Below are 25,527 nucleotides of genomic sequence, written 5' to 3' on the forward strand. Positions count from 1 at the left end.
CCTCAGACAATTAATAGCTCTGCGATCCTGAGCAGTTCACTTAATGCCTGTCTGCCTCAACTGTTTGCTCAACTTAAAATGGGAATAATAACAGCACCTACATTACAGAGCTGCTTTGAAGATCAAATAAGATATATTTGTAAAGCACTTAACACAATGCCTGGCACTTTGTTTTGGCTTAATTAAAGCTTGTTTCTTTTCTCCTCTCTTCCCTCCATTCCTATTTTCATATCAAAAATTTTGTCCCACATAAGAAGCATTCTTGATAAATGTATAATTTCATATTTGATCGGTGGCTAATTGTCTACCAAAAAGATATTTTACAAGGGTAAATAACACAAAAATCAGAATTTTCTCTTAGAACCACAACTAACATTAGTAGAAACTGTGAGGCTAGGTCATTAACAGAATGCATGGTAGAATTACAGAAGAAGACATGGGATACAAATATTTCAAAAATAATAGATTCAATCCATTAAACGGGATAGATTTTAAGACTAATTTTATGTATTTAATAAAAGGCAAACACACACAAAATTTGAATTAAATTACCAACTCTGAGATTCAAAATAAAGCATGAGTCTAAGACGATTATTCTTTTACCTCACTTTCTCACAGTATGAAAAATATTATTGCCAAACTTAAAATTTTAAAGTTAGGGTATGTGTGCATGCATGCCTGCATGCCTGCAGGTGTGTATGTGTATGCGTGAGAGATCTCACAGAGATCAGTTCACATTCACAGCTGAATTTGTGAATGTGTATTACAAAAAACAAATCACACAATTTTATTTCTTCAGTAGCTGGATGGTATTCTGTTCATAGATCATTAGAGGAAGACAAGAAATTTAGATAATGTATAAGTTGTCACTAACATATCCCTTTTTCTCTGGATCAATTTCCAGTCTCATCATTATAATCTAGTGTAAATCCACTTTTAGCGGTCAGACCACTCTTTTTACAAAGATCACAAAGAAATCATCTCACATTTGATCAGTGGCTAATTGTCTACCAAAAAGATATGTATTCAAAGATATATGCCATATTTCTTGAATCGCCCCAATACAGACAGCTTCAACATTTAAACAAGAAGTTTTTTCTAGAGTCTAACACTAATGAATTCAAGAATGGATTTTGCTTTGACTTCTTTGAGTTATTTTACCGGTATAACTGAAAATCCTCTTCTGAGAAGATATCTTGGATTTTTGCCCCAAAGTATCTGCAAAAAACAAAAATATCTTAATAAAAAGATATGAATCACATTATAGATATTCTGCCTGTTTTCCTTACTGCCTTTAAGATCACCTTTTCCTCCATCATTTAGCTAATTAATGTGGCAAAAGAAAATTACTGAAAACTAACTTTTTTTTAAAAAAAAAAACTATTTAAAACTATCTAGTGCAGTGACAAAAACAAAAAATCTCCAAAAACAACATAAAATTTACACTAAGTAATAATAACATTCATCAGGGTTAAGAAAAATAAATATTGGGGTTCCCTTACCCAACAAAAGCAGACATCTCAGTTTATGAAAGGAAGTGGAATGAATCAGTTTGGTACAGCAGAAAGAACATTGGGTTTTGAGTCAGAGGACCTGGATTCAAATTCTGCCTATGCCATTCCCAATACAGGACCTTGCCTAAGACACTTACTTTCCCTGGACTTCAGCTTCCTCATCTGTAAAATAGGGGCTTGGACAAGGTCCTCTGAGGTTCCTCCCAGCTCTGTCTATGATCCTATGAATTTGTGTTTTTTGCCACTGACACAGTCACTCAACTAAATACTGAACAGCACAAATTCATCTAGGATGCTTTCCTTTTTATCCATCCCTCTCACCCATTCTTCAAGGCCCAGGTAAAGATGTATCTACAAGAAGCTGTGCTAAACTATTCCCAACACATCAAGCTCTCCTGTCTGTGAACTGGTATTGTACCTACACACAGTTTAACTTAATTGCTCTCTAATGCTACGTGAGCATACCTTGTCTCCTCAACTAGATTATGAATTACTTGAAGTAAAAGGCCAAGTCTTAATTTTTTTTCCAATTCTTCAGAGCAGTTTAAAAAATTCTGAGAATACCATATTTGCTCATAAATACTTTCTAATCTTGTTCAGTTTTTTTCAAATGTGCCCAACTCTTTGTGATCCCATTTGGAGTTTTCTTGGCAGAGATACTAGAGTGATTTTCCATTTCTTTTTCCAGCTAATTTGACAGATGAGGAAACTGAGGCACACAGAGTTAAGTGATTTCCCCAGGGTCACACAGCTCGTAGGTGTCTGAGGCCAGATTTGAACTCAGGAAGATAAGAAGATGAGTCTCCCTGACTCCAGACACTCTATCCACAATGCCACCTGGCTGCCCGCAACCTTAGGAAGTTCATAAATGAAATTAATAGGCTATGAATTTTCTAAATTAATAAAAATGAGGTTCAACCTTAATAAAGAGGCCTATGGCTAGGAACACTGGAATGAAATACCACAGACATTATTTTCTGAGCAATATCAACTAATTCAATCTCATATACGTCTGTGATACAACAGAATGTTAGGCTAGGCATGTTTTATTATTACCTGTACAGATTTACAAAATGCTTTCCAAAAGAAAGTGCCCCAGAGTGTAAGTCTAAGATGGAAGCCTGGAAAAGATTGAGAATGAAATGAAAACTTAGTAATGAAACAGCAGAAAGAATAATTTATTGACTCAACTGAGGGATATAAGTAGTATAACAATCTTGCTTGCAGAAGAAAATAATTACTTTTTACAATTTGATGTATACAATTGTTCATTTACTTATTTTGTACATTCACTATTTCCTTATATTTAACATTAGTTATTTTTCCTTTCCTTCCTAATTAGTATTTCCTTTAGTTGTTAATAAATGTATAGGAATCTTGTCATTCGAATCTGCAAATTAGAAATAGAGGAGGGAGAAAGTGGTAGAGCGTAGGCTTAGAAGTAGATATGAAGACTATAAATTGCATAAGAAATTGTAAATAAACTGTTATACAAATATCATTCCTATTTTGATTCTAAATTGTATGTCCTGCATCTTTTCAAAGTCGAAGTAAAAGAAAATCAAATTAATCCAAAACCTAAAAGCCAATTTGGTATTTAAGGCTCTCTGGTTAAAAATTCATAAAAACCACTGGAAAGGATGTGGGAAAATAGATATATTAATGCATTGCTGATGGAGCTATAAACTGGTCCAGAAAGATCAAAGAAAGAGGAAAAAGATCCATATGTACAAAAATATTACAGCAGCTCTTTTTGAGGTGGCAAAGAATTAGAAACTGAAGGTATGCCTATCAACTGGGGAATGGCTAACAAGTTATGAATGTGATGGAATGCTACTGTGCCATAAAAAAAAATGAAAGAGATGGTTTCAAAAAAAAAAAAACCTGGAAAGACTTATATGAACAGATACAAAGTGAAGTGAGCAGAACCAAGAGAATAATTTACACAGTAACAACAAAACTATAAAGATGATCAACTGTGAAAGACAGTTACTCTGATGAACACAATGACCCACCACAATTATAAAGGACTCATGGTGAAATATGCTATCTACTTCCAGATAGAGAACTCAGATAGGTGATTTCATAGTGCATACTAATGCATATTTTTCTCTTTCTTGATTTCTTTTTAAATTTGGGAACATGGCTAATTCAGAAAGTTGTCTTTTGTGACTGAAATATTTGTAATGGGTTTTGTATTTCTTTCCTTCTCAGTGGATGGTGGGAAAGGGTGAGGAGAAAATTTGAAATTGAAGATAAAATAAAACCAAGTTTTAAAAATTCATAACTTTTGTGATACCAACATATTTGTGGAAAAATTGATACTTTCTTTTTTTCTTGTAGCCTAAAGATATATGAAATTGTTTTTTGTTTTCTCAAAGAAGCTGTTTTATAAATATTTCTGCAATATAGTCAAGAGTTGATACTATTACATAAAAATTTTATTCAATGTTGAAAATTTATGAAAAACTCTTAATAGTAATTCTTTCTAAGGCATTCACACTTCTCAAAATCTTTTGTACTTCTGCCAAAAGTAAATTAGTTTTTAACACATGGAGGTTAAGAGAGGATTACTTAATTATTAATGCTTCATGACAACCATCCTAATCATAAATCATACTATTTTTAAAATTTCTGTTTGTTTGATATAAAATAACTTTTCAGTTCTTGGGGCATGGTCCAAAGAAGAGGAAGAAAGTCTGTGTAGAATTTAGACGAACTCTTGTTCCCACAAAATCGACTCCTGTCTTAATGGACACTCATGAGGGAAAACAGAAATAGAAGTGTGTCATGAATATGACCACTAAGGAATATACATATTTTTCAGTACTACATTCACCTTAATAAAAATAAATCATAAGTTGGAGCACAGAGAAATGACAAATCAACATTTAAAAGAAGAAATACTAAACCTATTCTTCACAGAACCCAGAGTACAAGCAAAAGACATAGAATTAAATAGAGACTTGATAACAAAATCATAAAGAATGAGTGGGTGTGTTGGTAAGCAAAATGGGCTCTTAACACTTAGTTCGACCAAGTGCCTTTGAAGAGTTTGGTTTTTGTTTCCTTTGAGTAATTCAGTGTATTTCATTGAGTCTTACTAGGTGCTAAGCCCCAGGCCCAAACCCTTATTAGGTGTAAAATCTATGTGGGTGTGGATTGGTAACTAAGATGGGGCCCAAGGTGGGGCTAACTTAGGGGAGGTGCTAACTCCAGAGCCAATCATAGGAGCCTAAGTTCTGGTCATTCAGGTGATGTGTGATGACGTCTAAAATGCTTTAAGAAGAGAAGACAGAGCCATTCCAGCAGGGCTCTCACTTGTGCTGGTGCGCTGATGTGGAGACTCCGGGCAGCTATAGCTAACAGCCCGCCAGCTCGTAACCCGGATGTTGGGACTTTGTTAAACTCTGGTAACTGTGTATCGGGATTTGAATCAGACAAGGTCTGTCTGTCGATGTTTGTACTTTGTAATTTGCTCTGAAGTTCAGGGTGTTGGTTTTTTCCCCTGAACTAAGTGAATGGTAGTTGTATGCTGAATTAAAGTAAGCCTGTCAACCCCTTAATGTTGCTTTCCTTACTAAAGCAGATCAAAAGAACCTGGGCTTTTGCAGCGTGCTGGTAGCATTCTTGTTGGGCTTGTGTTGGTCTTTCACCCCCACAACAGCTGCTAGCTGGATTGTTGAAACAGTGGGTCAAAGAAAATAATGTAGAAAAAACAGCCATGTGAAAGGTCATGATAATGACAACATATAAAATTTTCTGAGATGGAGCAAAAGTCTTCAGAGGAAAAATTATATCCCTAAAGACACATAGTAACAAAAAAGAGAAGTTTAATGAAATGAATATGAAATTTTAAAAGTCAGAAAACAAAAAGGCAAATGCTCACAAAGAACAAGAGAAGAAATATTGAAAATTAGGATAAATAAAATTAAATGGAATCCAAAAGGCTACATAACTAATAAAACTAAAAAAACATTTCTTTGAAAAGACTAAGAAAATTCATAAGGAGAGAAAAATCAAATTAATCCAAATAATGAACAAAGTAAAATCACAATAATAGAATAATAGTTATTAAAGAGAAACAAAATGTAAAATAATAATGGTGAGATAGGGACATACAATAGAACCTCGGTTTACAAATTTAATTCATTCTGAGATTCTGTTTGTCCAGCGATTTGTTCATAATGCAAAGCGAATTTTCCCATAGGAAATAATGTAAAGGAGGATAATCAGTACCACATGCCCAAAAATATTCATATAAAAATAATTACTTATAATTTTAAGTAAGTTTTTTGTCCCTAATGCACCTGAAAAACAACAGCAATGAGTAGTACACAATATAAAATGAAAATAAAACCAACACCCCCCCCCACGCAGCTGCAACACACATGCAGATTTATTTGGGATCTTTGTACATTTAAACCAGTAAGTCGCAGGGCTCCAAGCACACATCTTTGGTCTTTAAAGTGACAAAAGGAAGAAAAACCCTAAACTCCCGGTACCACATATCTGTTCTCTTTACTTGGCCATGACACGGTTGCTCTGGTCGCCAGGCGTGGTGGAGGCTCCCATGAGCAGGGGCTGTAGTGGAAGATCAGGTCATGTGGGTGGGGCAGCGGGGGTGGGGGCGGGTTCCTGCCTCAACTCTGATGGCAGGAAGGCCCCCCCCCAACACAAACAGGGGAGGGGGCGGGGAGGAGGCTGGGGGAGGGGGCGTCTTCTTCAAAGCGGCAGCAGCAACGTGTTCAAGGGGGTCCCCTTCCGGCTGTGGATCTAAGCTAACTCGGTATTTTGAATCGGGAAAAAATACATTCAGAGTGGGTGAGTGCAGTCCTCCCGGCCGCAAATGGCACTCTCCACAGCATCTCCCTTGGTCCAGGTTATTGCTTGGAAGGAGAATCTCCTTCCATGAGAACATGGAAATTTCAACGTTGGGAGTTGGGAGTGTTCTCTCTTTATGCTACTTTCACTAAAAGTAAGAGTAACATTACTGCCTTCACATTATTTTTTGGAATCAATTCCATGCTTTGACTCAATGATTTTTTTTCAAGTCCAAACATGATGTTTGTACTGCGAATTTTTGTTAGTTCTGCAAAACAAATTTTGCAAAAAATTTTTTCTTGTCCAGTGAAGCATAAGTAAACCAGGTATAGGTAATACATAAACTGAGATTCTATTGTATAAAAAGTAGGGGAAAATAAATAGGGGAAAAGATTAAAATTACCAAAGATTGCATGAGGAAAAATGCTCAGTTAAAGAACACCAGCAAATAAAACAAAAGGGATGATACTGATGTCAAGAGAACAGCTGGAGATCAGGTAAAATAATATTAATATATGCCCAAATATTTCAAGCCAAAGGAAAATGTATCAACACCTGATAAGGCAAAGGACACTGTATTGCCAAGTGATCACACAGCAGGTTATTCCCAAAAGGTTTAAAATTATTCTTAAGAATTAAGAGAGAAAGCACTTTACCAGATGTCTTATATGATTTAAATATTGTCCCAATATCTGGGAAGGATAAAACAAAGAAGTATATCAGCAATATCATTAATTAATAAAAATTCAAAAATTTTAAATAAAATCCTGTTGAACAGACTATAGTAATTCCTCTGAGAAATCATTCATTATGATCAAGCTGGATTTATATACTAGGTACAATTCAATATTAGGAAAATAATTAACATTATTAAATTAAAAATAAAAACATCCAAAACCGCATGATTATCTCAATAAATATGAAAAAGGCTTTGACGAAGTACAACACCCAATTATGCTAAGAGAAAAAAAAAAACCTCCAGACCAAAGGCTTCTACAGAGGGATCTTTTTTTTTATTATTATCATAGAAAGTATCTACCTAAAACCAAAAACAAGTATCCCATTCAGTGGGCATTCTGCAGAAACTTTCTCAAATAAATATAGTAGTAAAGATGCTTTTTCCCCAGTATTATTTGAAATAATTCTACAAATGCTAGCAAGGAGAAAAAAATAAAGGAGTAAAAATAAATAAAGAGGAAATAAAACTATTCCTATTTGATTGTACATTTATCCCTGACAGTTTAGAAAATTATCAAAGACATTAATTGAGACAATTAATAGTTTTAGCAAAGATGCAGGATCCAAAATAAACCCACAAAAATCAATAGTTTTTCTATGTAAAAATAACAAAATCCAAGGGATAATGATAAAAAGAGCAATGATTCAAGAGAGCAGGTGGGGTAACTTGGTCTTTGGGTATCCATCAACTCTGAAGGACATTAATCCTACATGACTGGTACCTTTTATGCCCATAGGTAACCAGAAATCCAAATAAACACAGGCAGAGGCTATCAGGAAGCTACTTCAAGGGATGTACAGCTTGAATCTTAAGTTCTGCTTTGTCAGCTGACATGTTGGATGGTGGGGTCCCTAGCAGATCTTGGTCCTTTAACACCATGCCAAACTAACATCATTCTTTGTTTTTTTTTTTGTTTTTTTTTACAGAATTATTTACTTAACTAGTAGTTGAAGGTGATGCTGTGGGTATAGTTCATTTTAGTTTTTGCAAAGCTGTGGCCCACCTTACTTTTCTTATCAAACTTCCTCTGTGTCCAGTTCTTTTTTTTTTCTTTTCCTTTTTTTTTTAAGGGTGAAGGCAGGGCAATTGGGGTTAAGTGACTTGCCCAAGGTCACAGAGCTAGTAAGTGTGTCAAGTGTCTGAGGGTGGATTTGAACTCAGGTCCTCCTGACTCTAGGGCCAGTGCTATACTCCCTGCACCACCTAGCTGCCCCCTCTGTGTTCAGTTCTAAGCACCTCAATTTAAGAAGGAAGGAAAAAAACTAGAGAGAGTGAGGAAGAGGAAAAGCAAAATGATGAGGGACCTTAAGTCCAAAATATATGAGGATCAAGTGAAGGAACTGGACATCTTTAGCCTATAGAATAAAGATTCAAATAGGGCATGATGGCTGTCTTCAAGTCCTTTAAGGATTACACCAGGTAGAAGATGGAAGATGAAAGACTAGAAAAATGTGGAAGATTGTTCTGTTTAGCCCCTGAGAGCAGAACTTACTAGCAATATATGAAAGTTACAAAAAGGTAAACTTAGGCTGGCTGTCAGAAAAAAAAACAAATAAACACATTAATAATTAGAGCTGTCCAAAAGAGGGGTGATAAGTTCCCCGCTCCTTGGAGCTCTTCAGAAAAAAAGCTGGATGACACCTTATCAAGTTATGTTATGATGGGGATTCCTTTCATATATTGATTGGACTAGATGATCACTGAGGACCATTCCATTTCAGATTCTGTAATTCTCTAATTCTAAGTGTTATTGTCAGGAAAGACCTTACAGGTCATGTAATGTAATTCATTCATTTACAAAAAAGGAAAAAAAAGAATTAACTTCGAAGAATTAGAAAATATATAATAAATAAGTGTGTGTGTGTGTGTGTGTGTGTGTGTGTGTGTGTGTGTGTGTAAATAAATACAAAAGGGCAGCTAGGTGGCTCAGTCAATGGTATGCTTGGCCTGGAGTCAGAAAGACTTACCTAACTGTGTTCAAATCTCAGATACTTATTTGCTATGTGACCCTGGGCAAGTCACTTAACCCTGTTTGCCTCAGTTTCCTCATCTATAAAATGAGCTGGAGAACAAAATGGTAAACTATCAATATCTCTACAAGAAAACCTCAAATGGAGTCACAAAGAGTCAGACATGACTGAAAAATAACAAAAATATTATTAAAACAAAATCTAGAGCCTTTCATCCAAGTATCTCAAAAAACTACAAATATCACCACTTCCCCAATCATCAACAACACTTAGGTGTTCACTATTTATAGAACACTATGAGAGCAACAGAATGCCATGAAGGAATGGTAAGAAGGCCTGTTAGAAGAGGAAAGGAAGGATAAAAAAAATGGAAGAAAACAGTCCCTCTAGGCCTAGAAAGTTTATAATCAGGTTGTTAATATAGTCAGCATAATACAGGAAAAAGATTTAAGAACACTAAACATGAAAAAAACTTAAGTTCTACTAAAAAGCAAAGACTTTTAGGTGCTCCTGGAGGGAAGAAATAGTGACAATTTTTGTTTTTATATGCCACAGTTATTGTATAGCTATAAATAACAAAAATCTCAGACTTAGTCTTAGAAGTACTAAAAATAATCATTACCCAGATGTCAATGACGAGATGCAATGTAAATGAATGAATAGACTGTAAACAGATAAAAAACAAGGAATTAAGGAAAAGCAGAATAAAAGATGGCATCAAAATGTATGAGTGATAAAGAAGACAGGAGTCCCACGGTGACAGCATGTGCTAATAGATGGGACAATCCATGTGTTCCACTGGTGTCCTCACAATGTCATGAGAAATCAAGGAAGGCCCCCAGCACACTGGGTGGAGGCTGTATCACAGAATATAGGGGGATGTGAAAAAGAGCCATATTGGATAAGCGATGGATGGGTTGTCACCTATATCACCAGATGGAATATCCACATCAACGAGATCACAAGTCATCCACTTAAGAATCTCACTATGGGGGCAGCAAAGTAGCACAGTGGATAGAGCACAGGCCCTGGAGTCAGGAGGACCTGAATTGAAATCTGGCCTCACACACTTTCTAACTGTGTGACCCTGAGCAAGACACTTAACCCCGATTGCCTCAAAATAAATAAAGATAAAAAGAATCTCACTATACCAAGCATGCAATAGTCACCTAATAAATGACTTCTGAATTGCGATATCTGTTGAATTTATAGAGATATATAAAGAGAGTGAAAAACATATGTAAATTTCTTGGATATGGCAAATGTAAGGATATATTTTGCTTGACCAATATTTGTTACTAGGATTTTATTTTCCTTTTTTTTTCAAATGGGAGGAGAAGCAGCTAGGAAAAAGAAGGGGACTATGGAAGGGAAAGAAAGAAAAAGAAGGAAAGAAAGGACGGAAGGAAGAAAAGAAGGAAGAGAAAAAAGAGAAAGAGAGGGAAAAAAGAAAAAAGAGTCACTGAAAGTTTTTAATGCACAGAAGAGAACAGAAGGATGGCCAGAGAGTCTAAGCAGAACAGCTCTTAAAAGTTAAATGCAGAGGTAGCTAGGTTGGTGCAGTGAATAGAGCACCAGCCCTGGAGTCAGGAGGACCTGAGTTCAAATCTGGCCTCAGACGCTTGACACATTTATTAGCTGTGTGACCTTGGGCAAGTCACTTAGACCCAACTGCCCTGCCTTCTCCCCTCAAAAAAAAAAAAAAAGTTAAATGCAAAACTTATTGTATACTTAAAAAGGAAAAGCAAGCTGTACATAATAACTTACAGTTTCATACAGAAATCCTCTTTTTCTCTTCCATAGGTATATGGAAATGCTCATTTTATTTGGCTATTTGGTTCAGAATAAAAAAAAGAATTAACAAAACAAAAAAGAAAATTCATGTAAACTCCTTATTAATAGAGATGATGACAGGGAATAATCCAAAGTAGCAAATACCAAAAGTGCTAGCTTTTAGTAAATCTTTTAATATAGGCAGTTTTTACTTTTCAATGCTCTGTTTATTTGATGCTGTGGTATAGTGAAGACAATATGGGATTTGAAGTCAGTAACTCTTAAAAGCAGTGGGAAGGATAGCATATCCAAATGCTTGACGACTGACTGATTTACTTGTTCTGAATGTAATTTTCCTAATCCATAAAATCAGAATAAGACATACATTACCTAACATGTAAGGTTTTTTCTTCAGAGGATGCTTATTAAAATTTTAAATCAGCTTATAAAAGGGAAATGTAGTGGTTGTTATCCACTCATTTCAGAATTTCCAGTGATAGCCAAACAGATGAAGGCAATGATAATACACACTCAGCATACGGTGAACGTCCAGTCAGGATTTCTTCTTACAACAATCCACTTCAAAACTGAAGAGCCAAAAGTGCATTGTGTCTCATTATAAGCTAAGACCTCCTCATTTACATTTGAATACGTCATGACAGATGTGCTAGAAATTCATTATAGAAGGATCATCAATTTAGAGACAGATATATGAAACCCTTATTATAAAGGTAAAGAAACTGAGGCCCAGAAATGTTAAGCAAACTGGTACAAAGTCACAGAGGTAGTAAATAGTAGAGGCAGGATGTGAACTCACATTCTCTGACTCTAAATCCATTGTTCTTCCCACTACTACACTGCTTCCCTGATGCCTTCAACAGCTCAAAATTGAGACATAGTGTGAGGAGGCTCTGGAAAATTGTCCTACATTAGTTATCATATCAATCACTCAAATTGTTCCTGCTACCTATTACATGCTTAATGTAGATGGCAATACCTCTCAGAATGATACAAAATATCAACTAAAGAAAGATGTCTAATCTCTAAAAGTGCTATGTTTTGGCTTAAGAAAAATCACAAAGATCTTTACTACTGTTAAAATTTATATGAAACTTCATAAATTAATTGTCTATTTTATCACGTCATGTCCAACTCTTTGTGACTCCTTTTGGGGTTTTCTTGGTAAAGATACTGGAGTGGTTCACCACTTTCTTCCCCAGCTCATTTTACAGATGAGGAACATGAGGTAAATTGGGTTAAGTGACTTGCCTGGGGTCACAAAGCTAGTAGGTATCTGAGGCTGAATTTAAACTTAGGAAGATGAGTCTTCCTGACTCGAGGCTCAGCACTCTATCCACTGTACTACCTAGCTGCGCCTGCACTTATGTAACAGAATACAAAATCTTTTTCACTTGGGGCTCTTTCACCCTTATAGTAATTATTCTATTACTTACTGGAGATTTATGTGGAGAATAAGTGGCAAAGGCTAAGTGAAAAAACAAAACATGTTTCTATGCAGATCTCACTCAAAAGAAGAAATGAAAGGTGAACAATACAAATATAAGTTTACAGTGACTAGATAATAATGACTGGTTGGCAAATAAGTATTTCTTTGTTTCAAAACCCACATGGAGACAACCAAGTAAGAAAAAAATATTCTTTCCTTCCTGGCAGCTTTTCATTTCCACCCAAGAAATTAAAAATTATTTTCAAGCTTTTAAAAAAGCAAAACAAAACAGTAATAGTACAACTCACCCCTCCTTCAGATCCTCCTAGCGACAATCCCTTTTCAGCTATACTGCAGAGAAAGAATTTCAGATGAGGAAATATTTTAAAAATTTTCACACTATTACTTACAATAGCTATTCCTAAACAAAATATCAGAGTGAGCAACTTGAAGGTAACAGATTTTGTTTACTTTATTTTTTTTGAGGGGGGAAGGCAGGGCAGTTAGGGTTAAGCGACTTGCCCAAGGTCACACAGCTAATAAGTATGTCGAGTGTCTGAGGCTGGATTTGAACTCAGGTCCTCCTGACTCCAAGGCTGGTGCTCTACTCACTGCACCACCTAGCTGCCCCTTTTTGTTTACTTTATAATGACAAATGATACAGACTTTTAATAAGAGAAGCAATGTATTAAATTAGGAGAAATGAACTAGGAGAACACTTGGGTTCAAGTTCCAATTCTTCTATTTCCTAGCTGTGTGACTTTGAAAAAAATAACGCTCTGAAAGCTCAGTTGACTACTTCACATGATTGTTATTAATGAGAATCAAATGAAATAATGGATATGAAAGCATTCTGAAAATTGACAATTGCTATACAAATAGAAACACTGATACTATTATCATCTTTTTCAACTTAAGTCCAAGTATGGCACCCCAATGTGGCATGGATATGAGCTTTAGCAGGGGTTACCAAATCTTGGGGTAGAAAGGCCCAGTATGGGCCTGGAGACAAATGATATATTTGTTGTCTAAGGACTATCCTTATTCTTTTTAGACGCCAATCAATATGCATTTATTAAGAACCTTCTATGATGTGGTAGGAAAAATATCTACCAGAGTTCCTTAACATTTATGCAAGGCTAGGTTTTCCTAAGGCCCTACCCTAAGTAGATTCCTAGGCTAGTTTTTCCTCAAAAGGCACTGAAATTTTCCTCAAGACTTGAATGACTCATGGTATTAAGGCTCAGACCATTGATTTAAGTTCTCAGTTGTCTAAATAAAAAAACTCAGCTGATGAAGAGTCAAGAGATTCTTCCTGAGGCTTCTAGTCACAGACCCACAGAATGACCAACACCAAGAAGCACACATGAATTAAACCTATATCTTCAATGAGTATTCTCCTCATTCTATGGCAAAGAAACCTCCTTTTATTAACTTCTAAATATTACACAAGTACACCATTTCAAAATAATCTTGAACCGCCAGCCTTAAGTTGGGTCTGGCCAACTACATAAGAGCTAAACACTAAGAATACAAGAACAAAAATGAAGCAATCACTGCCCTAAAAGAGCTTATATTCTATTGGGGGGACAACCTGCATATTATCCAGGGATTCTAAGAAGTACCAGTGTGGAGGCACTGTATTCAAGGTGCAGGGGACAAGAGATATAGTGTTGTGTGCGAATAACAGCAGGAAGGTCAGTATGTCTGGACTGTAGACTATATGAAGGGGATAATATGTGATGTGTCTGGAAAGTTACGCTGGAGCCAGATTATGAAGGGATTTAAAAACCAAAGAAAGAAGTTAAGTTCTCAGACCATTCCCCCCAAAAGCTATTTAGCCCACATCTTAATCTAACAGATAAGGTAAAATACTACAAACATAGATCCTATCCACTGAAGAAGGGTTAGTATAAGGTTAGACTGGGAAATGGATAGTTTTAAGGCTGAGGAAGATGAGGGCAAAAAAAAATGAGGATAATAAAGTACTCTCAAAAGAACAATGTCAAACTAAGACAATGTTCTTTCACTGAAGGTGAAAAAATTTGCCTTGACAAAGAAAACACAGAAGAAGAAGCTTACAGAAACTTCAAAAAAAAATTTATAGAAACTGGTGGAAAGTGAGAGTGGGACCATAAGGTTAGTATCAGTGATTTTCAAGAACAGTTTTATGTCCAAAATATGACAAATTATTCAAACTGAAAGAACCCATGGCTTCTCTGTCCCAGGAACAGATAGAATATGTTCAAATGCACAAACATAATTACCGACGGAGCTGTTCAGCCTCCTCTCTGGTGATTACCATGTCTGTTATGCCTCTGCCACATTTTCTAGGTGTACACCCTGGATAAGAAAACAAATATAAAGATATAGGAAATGAAAACAAATTTTCAAAGCATCTCATAGTTTTCTGATTAAATGAACCAACAAGTTCTGGGTATATTATGTTATATCAATATTTATTAGGTATCTGCCATGTAAATGGCATTTTTCTAGGACCTATGGACTTTCATAGAATGGAGAAGAAATAAATTCCTTCTGTAAAGGAGCTTACAATCTAAAGTCATTTAGCCCTTCCCCTATTTCTAGGAAATAATTCATCTAAATCGTACCAAGAAAATAAAGACTATCATACCCATAGAAGAATACTTGAATAAAAGAGGCTACCAGGTCCTTAAAAACTCATCTTGCTAAGAAACCCACTGAAAATCAGAAAATCTTTCCTGCCATCTAATAAATCCTTCTTGCTGCCATTTAAATAAATTTTCTCAGACTACAGTCAGTGATAATAGAAATCAGTGGGTAACCCTGTAGTAACTGCCACTGCTCTGCCCCAGGTACTATCAAGTATAAGATACGGTATTATCAAGTGAAGATTAGGAAATCAACAGAAAGAAGTCTGTCAAACTCTCATAGAAGTTCTAGTAGTGATGGGATCATGTTATCTCTCTACTTCCCATAATGCTGACAAAAACAATACTTCATAAAAATAAAAAGCTTATCCTACAGATAATGAATGAGTCAAAGAAAAACTCCTGATACAATTTAAAAAAAAATCTTTTTGCTACAATATAGGAGGATCAAGTGACTAAGCTAAAAATTACAAGCTAATTAGTGAAACAGCAAAAAGATAAAATTAAGTGGATAATAAGCACATTAAAGGGATTAAATCAAGGTACTAGTTAAAGCCCCTCCAAAAGAGAAATGGACTGGAGGTGGGGTAAGGGAGAAGAAGGGTTTTCTCAGAATTGTAGAGAACAACTAAAGTCAATAGAAACAAGAAAAAAAGGGGGAAGCAAGGGAGATGAAACTTCCTCTCTCTCCCAACTGGTCAAAGGAGTGAATACACACACACACACACACACACACACACACACACACACACACACACACAATCTCACGCTTTCTAATGAGATATTTCACATTATCTTCCATTTTTTCATTCCTTTGGTTCTGTTTTATAATATCCTGATTTCTCATAAAGTCACTAGCTTCCACTTGCTCCAATCTAATTTTTAAAGTAGTATTTTCTTCAGTGGTCTTTTGGACCTCCTTTTCCATTTGGCTAATTCTGCCTTTCAAGGCATTCTTCTCCTCACTGGCTTTTTGGAGCTCTTTTGCCATTTGAGTTAATCTATTTTTTAAGGTGTTGTTTTCTTCAGTGTATTGTTCAGTATTTTTTTGGGTCTCCTTTAGCAAGTCATTGACTTGTTTTTCATGGTTTTCTCGCATCCTTCTCATTTCTCTTCCCAATTTTTCCTCTACTTCTCTAACTTGCTTTTCCAAATCCTTTTTGAGCTCTTCCATGGCCTGGGACCAGTTCATGTTTTTCTTGGAGGCTTTTGTTGCAGGCTCTATGACTTTGTTGTCTTCTTTAGGCTGTATGTTTTGGTCTTCTTTGTCACCAAAGAAAGAATCCAAAGTCTGAGACTACATCTGGGTTTGCTTTCGCTGCCTGGCCATATTCCCAACCAACTAACTTGACCCTTGAGTTTTTCGGTGGGGTATGACTGCTTGTAGACTAACGAGTTCTATGTTCCACGTTTGGGGGGGAGGTGCCAGCTCTGTCACACCAGCACTATTCCTTCCCCAAGAACCCCCAGCCCAGGCTGGGCTTAGACCTTCAGCAGGCTGTGCACTCCTGCTCTGATCCGCCACTTAATTCCTCCCACCAGGTGGGCCTGGGGCCAGAAGCAGCAGCAACTGTAGCTGCCCACCTCCGCTGCCCCTGGAGCTGGAAGCCGAACCGCGAACTCCTTCCACTCTCGCAGCTTTTCCCACTAACCTTCTCCGCAGTCTTTGGTGTTTGTGGGTTGAGGAGCCTGGTAACTGAAGCAGCTCACATATTCAGGGCGCTAGGGGCCCCATCCACCCGACTCCAAGTTTGGTTGTTCCACGCCACTCAGGCTGGGCTCTGCTCCACTCCGTTCCCAGCTCCCAGCTCCCAGCTCCGTGAGGGATAGACCTCACCCAGAGACCATCCAGGCTGTCCTGGGCTGGAGCCCTGCTTCCCTCTGCCGTTCTGTGGGTTCTGCCGTTCTAGAATTGGTTCAGAGCCATTTTTTATAGGTTTTTGGAGGGACTCGGTATGGAGCTCACACTAGTTCCTGCTTACCAGCTGCCATCTTGGCTCCGCCCCCCCCAATCTCGCGCTTTCTCACACACAGAGTTGAGTACAGAAATATATTTTACTCAACAAGGGAAAAGGTAGAAAAGGAAAAAAAGAAGTCAATTGGGGAAGTTAAGGAAGTGATTAGCCATACTCAAAATAAACTCTAACTGAAGAATGTATGGAAATATTTGTAACAGTTACAATTGTGGTGGCAAAAGAATTGGAAACTGTGGGAATGTCCATCTGTTGGGAAATGGCTGGACAAGTTTATTTTCATATACACACACATATGTATGCATATACACACACACATATACTTGTGTGCATGCATGTACATACACACATAAACGTGTGTATATATGCATGCATGCATACGTGTATGTGCACGTATACACATATGTAAATATGATAGAAGACTATTGATGAAAGGGATGGCTTCAGAGAAACCTGGAAAGACATTTATGAGCTGATGCAGAATGAAGTGATTAGAAGCAGGAGAATAACTTATAAAATGACAATATTGTAAAGACAAACAACTTTGAAAGACTTAGGAACGTTCATCAGTTCTATGGTCAATCATGATTCTGAAGAATTCATGATGAGAAACATGCTATCCACCTCCAGATAGAGAGGTGAAATGCTCAAGAGTGAAGATAGAGACTTTTTTGACACAGCCAATTTTGTTTTGGTCAACTATACATGTTTGTAACAGTTCTGTTTTTTCTTTCTTTCTCAATTGTGGAGAGGAGGGGGAGGGGCATCATGAAGTAGCAAGGAAAGAAAGTGTATCACTGCTAATTGAAAAAATAAAATTTAATTTTAAATAATAATACAATACAAGCAAAGAGGCTATAAGAAATACATCAAAAGATCATTATATACTGTGACCAAGATGGATTTATACTAGGAACACAGATTTAAGTTCAAAATTAGGGAAATTAAAAACTAAACCACAGAGTACCTATTTAAAACACTAAAAAAAACATGTAATTAAATAGATCTTTCCTTAGGAGAGTAAAACAGAGCTCTAAAAAACAAATAGCTAACACTAGATACCACAGGGATAAATCTGAAATCTTTCTTGTAAGATTAGAGCAAAGTAAACATACCTATTATCACCAATTTTTTTTATCTAACACTAGGAAAGACTAACTACAGCAATAAATCAAGACAAAGAAATTCAGTGAATAAACACAAAGAAGATGCAAACCTTACTGCTTCCTGCAAGTAATATGATGATCTACTTAAAAGAATCTTAAAGATTCGACTAAAAGTTAATTGAAACAATTTCAACAAGGTAGCCAGATATAAAATAAACCTACACAAACCACCAGTCTTTCTCTATATTAGTGACAAAAGCCAAAAAGAAGAGATGGAAAGAGGAATTCTGTTCAAAATAACTACAGTATAAGTAAAATATTTAGGAGTTTAGGGAACTGTATTAATACAACAAAACATTATTTATGGAAACAGACAGATATGAATAAATAGGCAGATATTAATTGCCCATGATTAAGACAGACAACATAATAAAAAACCAAATCCAAATCACTAGTAATCAGAGAAACACACACTAAAACAACCAGGAAGTTCAAACTCACACTTCTTAGATTGGCAAATACTACAAAAAAGAAACACAATAGTACTTAGAAGAACTGTAGAAAGGTACTGTTGGAGGATATGTGAATTGGAAAGCAATTTAGAACTATATCCATAATGTCACCAAATAGGACATAACAGTGACAAGACTACTATAACAATGAGTATAACACAATACAGTCTCAATGACTTGAAAGGAACAAAAAAAAATTCATCTGATAGAAGCAGTGACTGGCCACCCTTAAGTTAAGGTTGATCCTTAACCAACATATACAAACAACTTATGAGCACAATGATACTTAACACCTTTCTACTTCAGTAGAACCTTAACAGCTTGTGTTTCTTCGACACTGACTCTAAGAAAACACAGGGTCAACTCCACGCCATGATGAGGAATTAGAGGAGAAGCCTGACAACTGTCATTGTAAATACTACCCAAAAAATTACATTAAAATTGTATACAGCAAAGATATTACCATGTTCTCACATAACATGTTCTAACTAAATCTCTACAGTTAGTAACCCTATATATAGTAACCCCAATGCTTTCTTTGATTTCATTATACTTTCCCCTATTTTGCATGAACAATTTTTGCTTTAACTACTGCTTACAAGTAGTCACAATTCTAATAGATTCCATCTGCTTATTTTTCACAAATATATGCCACGTATATTGCTACCTCCTTGGGTTTTTTCCAACTGTTTTTCCTATGTAGAACTCCCTCTTTCTCCTTTTCATTAATTCAACTATACTTCCTTCAATGGCACATACTAAGCAATTGAAAAATGAAAAACCTTACATACAACTCTTATGAATACTTAAGCATTTCAATGATTTGGTATTCCATATACAGTGGTATACTACTGTCTTTAGGATAAAATATAAATTCCTCTGTTTAGATTTTAAAGTCCTACATTACCTGTCCACCACCTATCTTTCTAGCCTCAGGGAACATTACTCCACCATCATACACAACGATAAAGTCTAACTGGTCTTCCCTCTGTTCTTTAAAACATGTCATTCCATCTCCCATCCATAAGCCTTTGTAATGACTGTCCCACATGCCTAGAATGTACTCCCTACTTACCTAGAGCAGGATTTCTTAAACTTTTTCCACCCACAATCTCTTTTTGCCAGAGAAACTTTTACACGGCCTCGGTTTATATATAGGTAACAAATTTCTCAAAACATTGTTTTTCTTTATTTGGAGACTTTAAAAGTCATTCAAAATATTCCTTTGGTCTACTGCAGTATGCTACAGGCTTGGTATTAAGATGTCATTTTAACTTGGCTGGTTTCATGCTTTCCACAGCCAAAACTTCGTTACAAATTAAGCAAAAAGGTTTTTCCACACCATCATCATTAAAGTAAATCCATATTGCAAAAACGATTCGACATATTTTCTTTTTCTTTATCCATTTAGGTATACTACAACCTGGTGGTGAAGACTCTGCTGCATTGTCATCAGTATTTTTATCTTTTCTGTTTAAATTTAGCCACTTATCCATAACCAAAAAATATTTTTGTCCTAAAATATAAATAAATCTTGCTAATAATTTCTCAAATAAATACTAGCTTTAGTTTATGAAATTACACTTGTTTGTACTTAATTTAAAAAACTGAGGCTCCCACTTATATATACATCCAGCTGTAATGGTGGAGAAATATTATTAAAGGGTTTTTTATTTTACTTGCTGCAATTTTGTAAAGGAAGGAGATAACAGCGGTTTTTAACCCAAGACAATCCAAAGATACACTAATTTGATATTTAAATACTGAGGAATGATGGTGGGAAAATATTAAAAGTCTTTATTTTCCATAATTAAACTATCATGTTTCTGTAAGAGCAGAAAACTTGGTATGTACAATAAAAACTGTGCAATTCATAACATACTATAGTTTCAAATCTGAGCAGAGATATTTCTGGCAGCATTCCTTGGTGTTCCATGGCATAATGGCATGCGCAAGGCAAAGTACACATGTTGTGTGTTCAGAACAAAGGCTTCAGGGAAGTCACGCAATGCAACACAGGCATGTGCTGCCAGAAACACCTCGGATGCATTACATGTTTGATTTTGAATTAATTTTTGGTCACTGCAATTAATTTTTTCATTAATTTTTGGTCAGACCTTTAGAGCACTTTTTTATATGACTATATAGTTTTGATTTGCACGTTCAGAGACCTTTTACCGTTGTCAAGTTTTTTGCAACCCCCCCCGCCCCATATTCAGTTACATGACCCCATATGAGGTTGCAACCCACAATTTAAGAAGCTTTGACCTAGACCTCAGAGTCCCTCTTTTTCTTTAAGACCAGCTCAAGCATCACCTTCTACATGAAGCTTTTCCTGATCTCTTCCTCTATCTGCTAGTTCCCTTCCTCTCAAACTATCTTGTATTTAACCACTTTGTATGTATTTGTATTTATTAGCTTTATATTTATACTGCATATATTTTTATTGTCTCAACCATTAAAATGAAGGATCATTTCAAGAAAGGAGTATTTTATTCTTTGTCCTTGTATCCCCAGCACCTAGAGCAGTACTTGGTACATAGTAGTAGTCGACTGATCACAACAATGAAAGTACCCCTTCCAATACAGATCACAACACACCCATGCCTTCCCATTCAGTGAGACTCTTGATCATGTCCTTCTGTAGATCCTTCAAATTCTTATGGTTTTTACAGTTTTTTTAAGAAAAAGAACTGTTTGGTCAAGAGCTTTTTTTTTTTAGCGTTTATGGATTGAATCACATGATTTTTAAAATTTATGTCTTATTATGTGTTTGTTTTCCTGGTCTGGAACCAACCGTGTATTACTGGAATAAATCCAACCTGGTCAGAGTTGATAATCTTTCTGATATATTGCTGTACCACCTATTTTATTCCATATTTTTTCATCAATATTGATTAAGGATGTCAATCTATAGTTTTCTTTCACTACTTTGTCTCTCTCCTTGGTTTAGGTATCAGAAGAGCCTAGCATAGGGGATGAAGCAATAAACAGGAACACAGGGGATCAAAACCTCCCCCAAACAAATACTAGCTTTATGACTCAGGGTAAGTCACTTAAACTCTCTGGGACTCACCTTCCTTTGCTATAAAATGAAGGGAATGGAAACACTGACCCCTACCCTCCACCAGCCAAAAATTACTTATAGTTCTGTATCTGTTATTCTAAGATGTTTTATTTATGTCACAGAAAAAAATTGGTAGGATTTTGCCTTTGTCTATTTTGTCAGACCAATTTATATAATATTAGAATGAGAGGGGTGTGTGAATTCCTTGGGATAAAATAAATAATTAAATGTATTCACTTATATTTATATTGTCAGTCATCAAGCATTTTTACACAAGACTTGCAATAAGCCAGGCACTAGGCTAAATGCTGAGAATTCAAGGAAAGGCAAAAACACAGACTTCACCCTTAAGAAACTTATATTCTACTGAACAAAAAAACAAGTAAAAGTATATACATACAAGATCTACATAGAGCAGATGGAAAGTCATCTCAGAGGGAAGGAATGGGCAGTAAGGGGAAGACGGGAGACTTGGAAAGGCTTCTTGTGGAAGCTGGGATTTAAGCTGAGCCTTTTGTCCTCAATAGTTAGTACTTTGTTTTCCAATTACATGTAAAACTATTTTAACATTTGCTTTTTAAAAAAAATTTTGAGTTGCAAGTTCTCTTCCTCCCTCCCTTTGTTCCCTTGTCTTTGAGAAGGCAAGCAATTTGATATAGGTTATACACTGCAGTCACGCAAAACATATTTCCATATTAGTCAGGTAAAAAAATACTAACCCAAAAAATCAACAAGAAGAAGAAAAATAAAGTTTAAAAAAGCATGCTTTGCTTTGCATTCAGATTGCATCTGTTCTTTCTCTGGCTGTGGATAGCATTTTTCATCATAAGTCCTTCAAAATTGTCTTGGATCATTGTACTGCTGAGAATATAGTGAAGTCATTCACAATTGATAATTGTATAATATTGCTGTTACTATGTGTACAATATTCCCCTGGTTCTGCTGATTTCACCCTGCATCTTTTCATGGAAGTCTTTCCACATTTTTCTGAGAGCATCCTGCTCATCATTATAGCATAATAGTATTCCACCACAATCATATACCACATTTCAGCCACTCCCTAATTGATGGGCATCCCCTCAATTTCAATTTTTTGTCACCACAAAAAGAGAAGTTAAAATAAATAATCTTGATCACATAAAATTTAAAAATTTTGCAAAAATAAAATCAATGCAGCTAACTGAGAAAAAGTTAAGTAGAAATGATCTTTCTAGCAAATTTTTCTGATAAATGTCTCATTTACAAGATATGTAGGGAACTGATTTGTAAGAATAAGCCATTCTCCAACTGATAAATCATCAAAAGGATATAAAATGTCAATTTTCAAAGGAAGAAATTCAAGCTACCAACAGGAATATGAAAAATGCTCCAATCACTAAGAGTTAGAGAAATGCAAATTAAAGCAACTCTGAGGTCTTACCTCACACTCATCAGATTGGCAAAGTTGACAAAAAAAGAAAAATGACAAATGCTGGAATGGCTACAGGAAAATATGAAATGCACTGCTGGTACAGACATTCTGGAAAGCAATTTATTACTTTTGAAACTAAAAAGTTACTAAATAGTATATGCTCTCTGATCTAGCAATACTATTACTAGTCATCCCCTAAAAAAATTAGTCAAAGAAAAAAAGTAGCCATATGTACAAAAATATTTATAGCAGCTCTTTTTGTAGGAGACTAAGGGGTTGACCATCATTTGGGTAATGGCTGAACAAATAACGATAGATAAATGTAATGGAATGCTATTGTTTCATAGAAATGACAAAAAGGAATTTTCAAAGAATTTCTAAGAAACCTAGTAAAACCTGTATGAATTATTACAACATGAAGTGAGCAGAACCAGAAAAACAATTTATACAATAACAAATCTGTACTAGAAAAATCTGTAGTAGAAAAGTTTGAAAGATTTTAGAATTCTGATCAATGCAGTAACCAACTATGATTGTAAAGAAATGATGACAAAGAATTCTACCTATCTCCTGACAGAAAGGTAATGGACTCAAGATACAGATTGAGAAATATATTTTTGGACAAGACCCCACAGGGGAATCTGTCTTGCTTGACTACATATATATTTGTTATGAGGGCTTTCTTTTATTCTATTCTGTTTATTCTTTTATTCTAAATGCCTGTTAACTAAAATTTTTAAAGTATTTTTAAATACCTCTATAATTAAAAAAAGAAAAGAAAAAAGACAAATGCATTAGTTCAGTTGAGAAGTAATGAAGCTCTGAACTAGGGTTGTAGCTTTATGATTGGCAAGAAGGGGAGACTTATATGAGAGATGCTGAGAAAGCAGAAACAATAAGATTGAGTAACTTGATGGATTTGAGAGAGGAAAGAGGATGAGGAGTTGAAGATGCCCACCAAGGTTATAAGCTTAGGTGACTGGAAGGATTGTGGTGCCCTGATAGGGAAGGTTAGAAGAAGGGAATATGATGGAGAAGTCAAAGAAGTCCAAAATAATGATATCAACAAATGAGACAACACAGAAGGAAAACAGAAGGGGGTAGAGAACAGAGCTTGGAGGACATCTACAAGGCAAAAGAAACCAAGATGAACTATCAGACATATAAAAGAAGAGAAAAGCGTCACAAAAACCCGGGGGAAAAAAGAGTATCCAAAAGGGGATAGTGACTGCAGAGTAAAATGTTGCAGAGAGGTCAAAAAGGATTGAGACTGAGAAAAGAATATTAAATTTTAGGGGCAGCTAGGTAGTGCAGTGAGAAGAGCACTGGCCTTGGAGTCAGGAGGACCTGAGTTCAAATCCGGCCTCAGATACTTGATACACTAGCTGTGTGACCTTGGGCAAGTCACTAAACCTCAATTTCCCTGCCTTCCCCCCTCAAAAAAAAAAAAGAAAATTAAATCTGGCAATCAAGAGAACTCTGATGATTATGGACAGGGCAGTTTCATTTGAATGATAAAGCAGGAAGCCACACTGCAGAAGGTTTAGAAAAGATGGAAAAGAAAGGAAGAGGAAGAACCAAATGAAGACAGTATTGTCAAGGAGCATAGCAGCAAGGAGGAGGAGAGACATGGGACAATGACTAATGAATATATTTAAATCAAGTGAGGGCTTTTTAAGAATGGGAGAGACATGAACATGTTTGTAGACAGCAATGAAGGAGCCAGAAGACAGAAAGAGATTGAAGATAAGAGAGGGCATATCACAAAACACGAAATGAATCATCTAAAATCTATACTTTACTCTTGTCAAGCACAAAAACCGTGTGAAATTTTCACCATTGCTGGTTACCACTGTTACAATGTAAACTCCAGCTTTTTAAATGGTTTACCCACGGTGAGTGGTGATAGGATTATTTTATTCTGAAAATATTATTACTGCTATTACAGTAGAAATTAATGTAGCCTATGTTTATATATCTAAAATGTGAAATTAATGATATGAAGTTTATAACGGCAAGTTTTTTAAGATGAATAGAAATGATTTTTAAATGTTACATATAAATACCAAGATCAGGGTTATGACCCTAACCTACTCTCCTTTCCAAGGTGAAAAGATTCTAGGCACATTGTAATAAAATTTGTTGAACTAGTATTTTATAATCACTCTTTATACCAGAGCACTATCCTTGAGGGGAAACAAGTAACATTTATAAATGGAGCCAGTACCTTCAAATCTTTTGTGACTGTCATAATCGTCAGAACAAATCACCTCAATAAACCTGTTCTGTAGAATTTCATTATGATGAGCCAGAACTTCAGGGACACCATCATCACCATTCAAAAAGATCCACAATAAAAGACTGGCAAGTAGACCAGATGATCCCCAAAATGAAATTTTCAACCACTTCCTCTGGGATTCATGATGGACTCGATTCTTCTTTATACTAGGAACAGAAAATAAACTAATATCAATTTTCATCTAACATGTAACTGAATTTTGCAATACACCCACCTGACTCTTAAAACAGTACTTTGGCTGTCTCATATTACTCCTGCA

The 25,527-nt window shown here is 35.8% G+C and overlaps 1 protein-coding gene across 1 annotated transcript in view; it reads right to left on the reverse strand.

Moving 5' to 3' along the window:
- The window catches only part of OGFOD3 (2-oxoglutarate and iron dependent oxygenase domain containing 3), a 72,063-nt gene that overhangs the window by 37,975 nt on the left and 8,561 nt on the right, over window positions 1-25,527 (reverse strand). The window contains exons 2-6 of the mRNA XM_036766225.1: window positions 25,197-25,414; window positions 14,535-14,610; window positions 12,576-12,618; window positions 2,571-2,635; window positions 1,162-1,218 (exon numbers count right to left, since the gene is read on the reverse strand). Coding sequence (XP_036622120.1) covers window positions 1,162-1,218; window positions 2,571-2,635; window positions 12,576-12,618; window positions 14,535-14,610; window positions 25,197-25,414 — 459 coding nt within the window. The remainder of the gene's footprint in view (window positions 1-1,161; window positions 1,219-2,570; window positions 2,636-12,575; window positions 12,619-14,534; window positions 14,611-25,196; window positions 25,415-25,527) is intronic.

The sequence above is a fragment of the Trichosurus vulpecula genome, chromosome 7 (genome assembly GCF_011100635.1).
Source record: "Trichosurus vulpecula isolate mTriVul1 chromosome 7, mTriVul1.pri, whole genome shotgun sequence".
NCBI lineage: Eukaryota > Metazoa > Chordata > Mammalia > Diprotodontia > Phalangeridae > Trichosurus > Trichosurus vulpecula.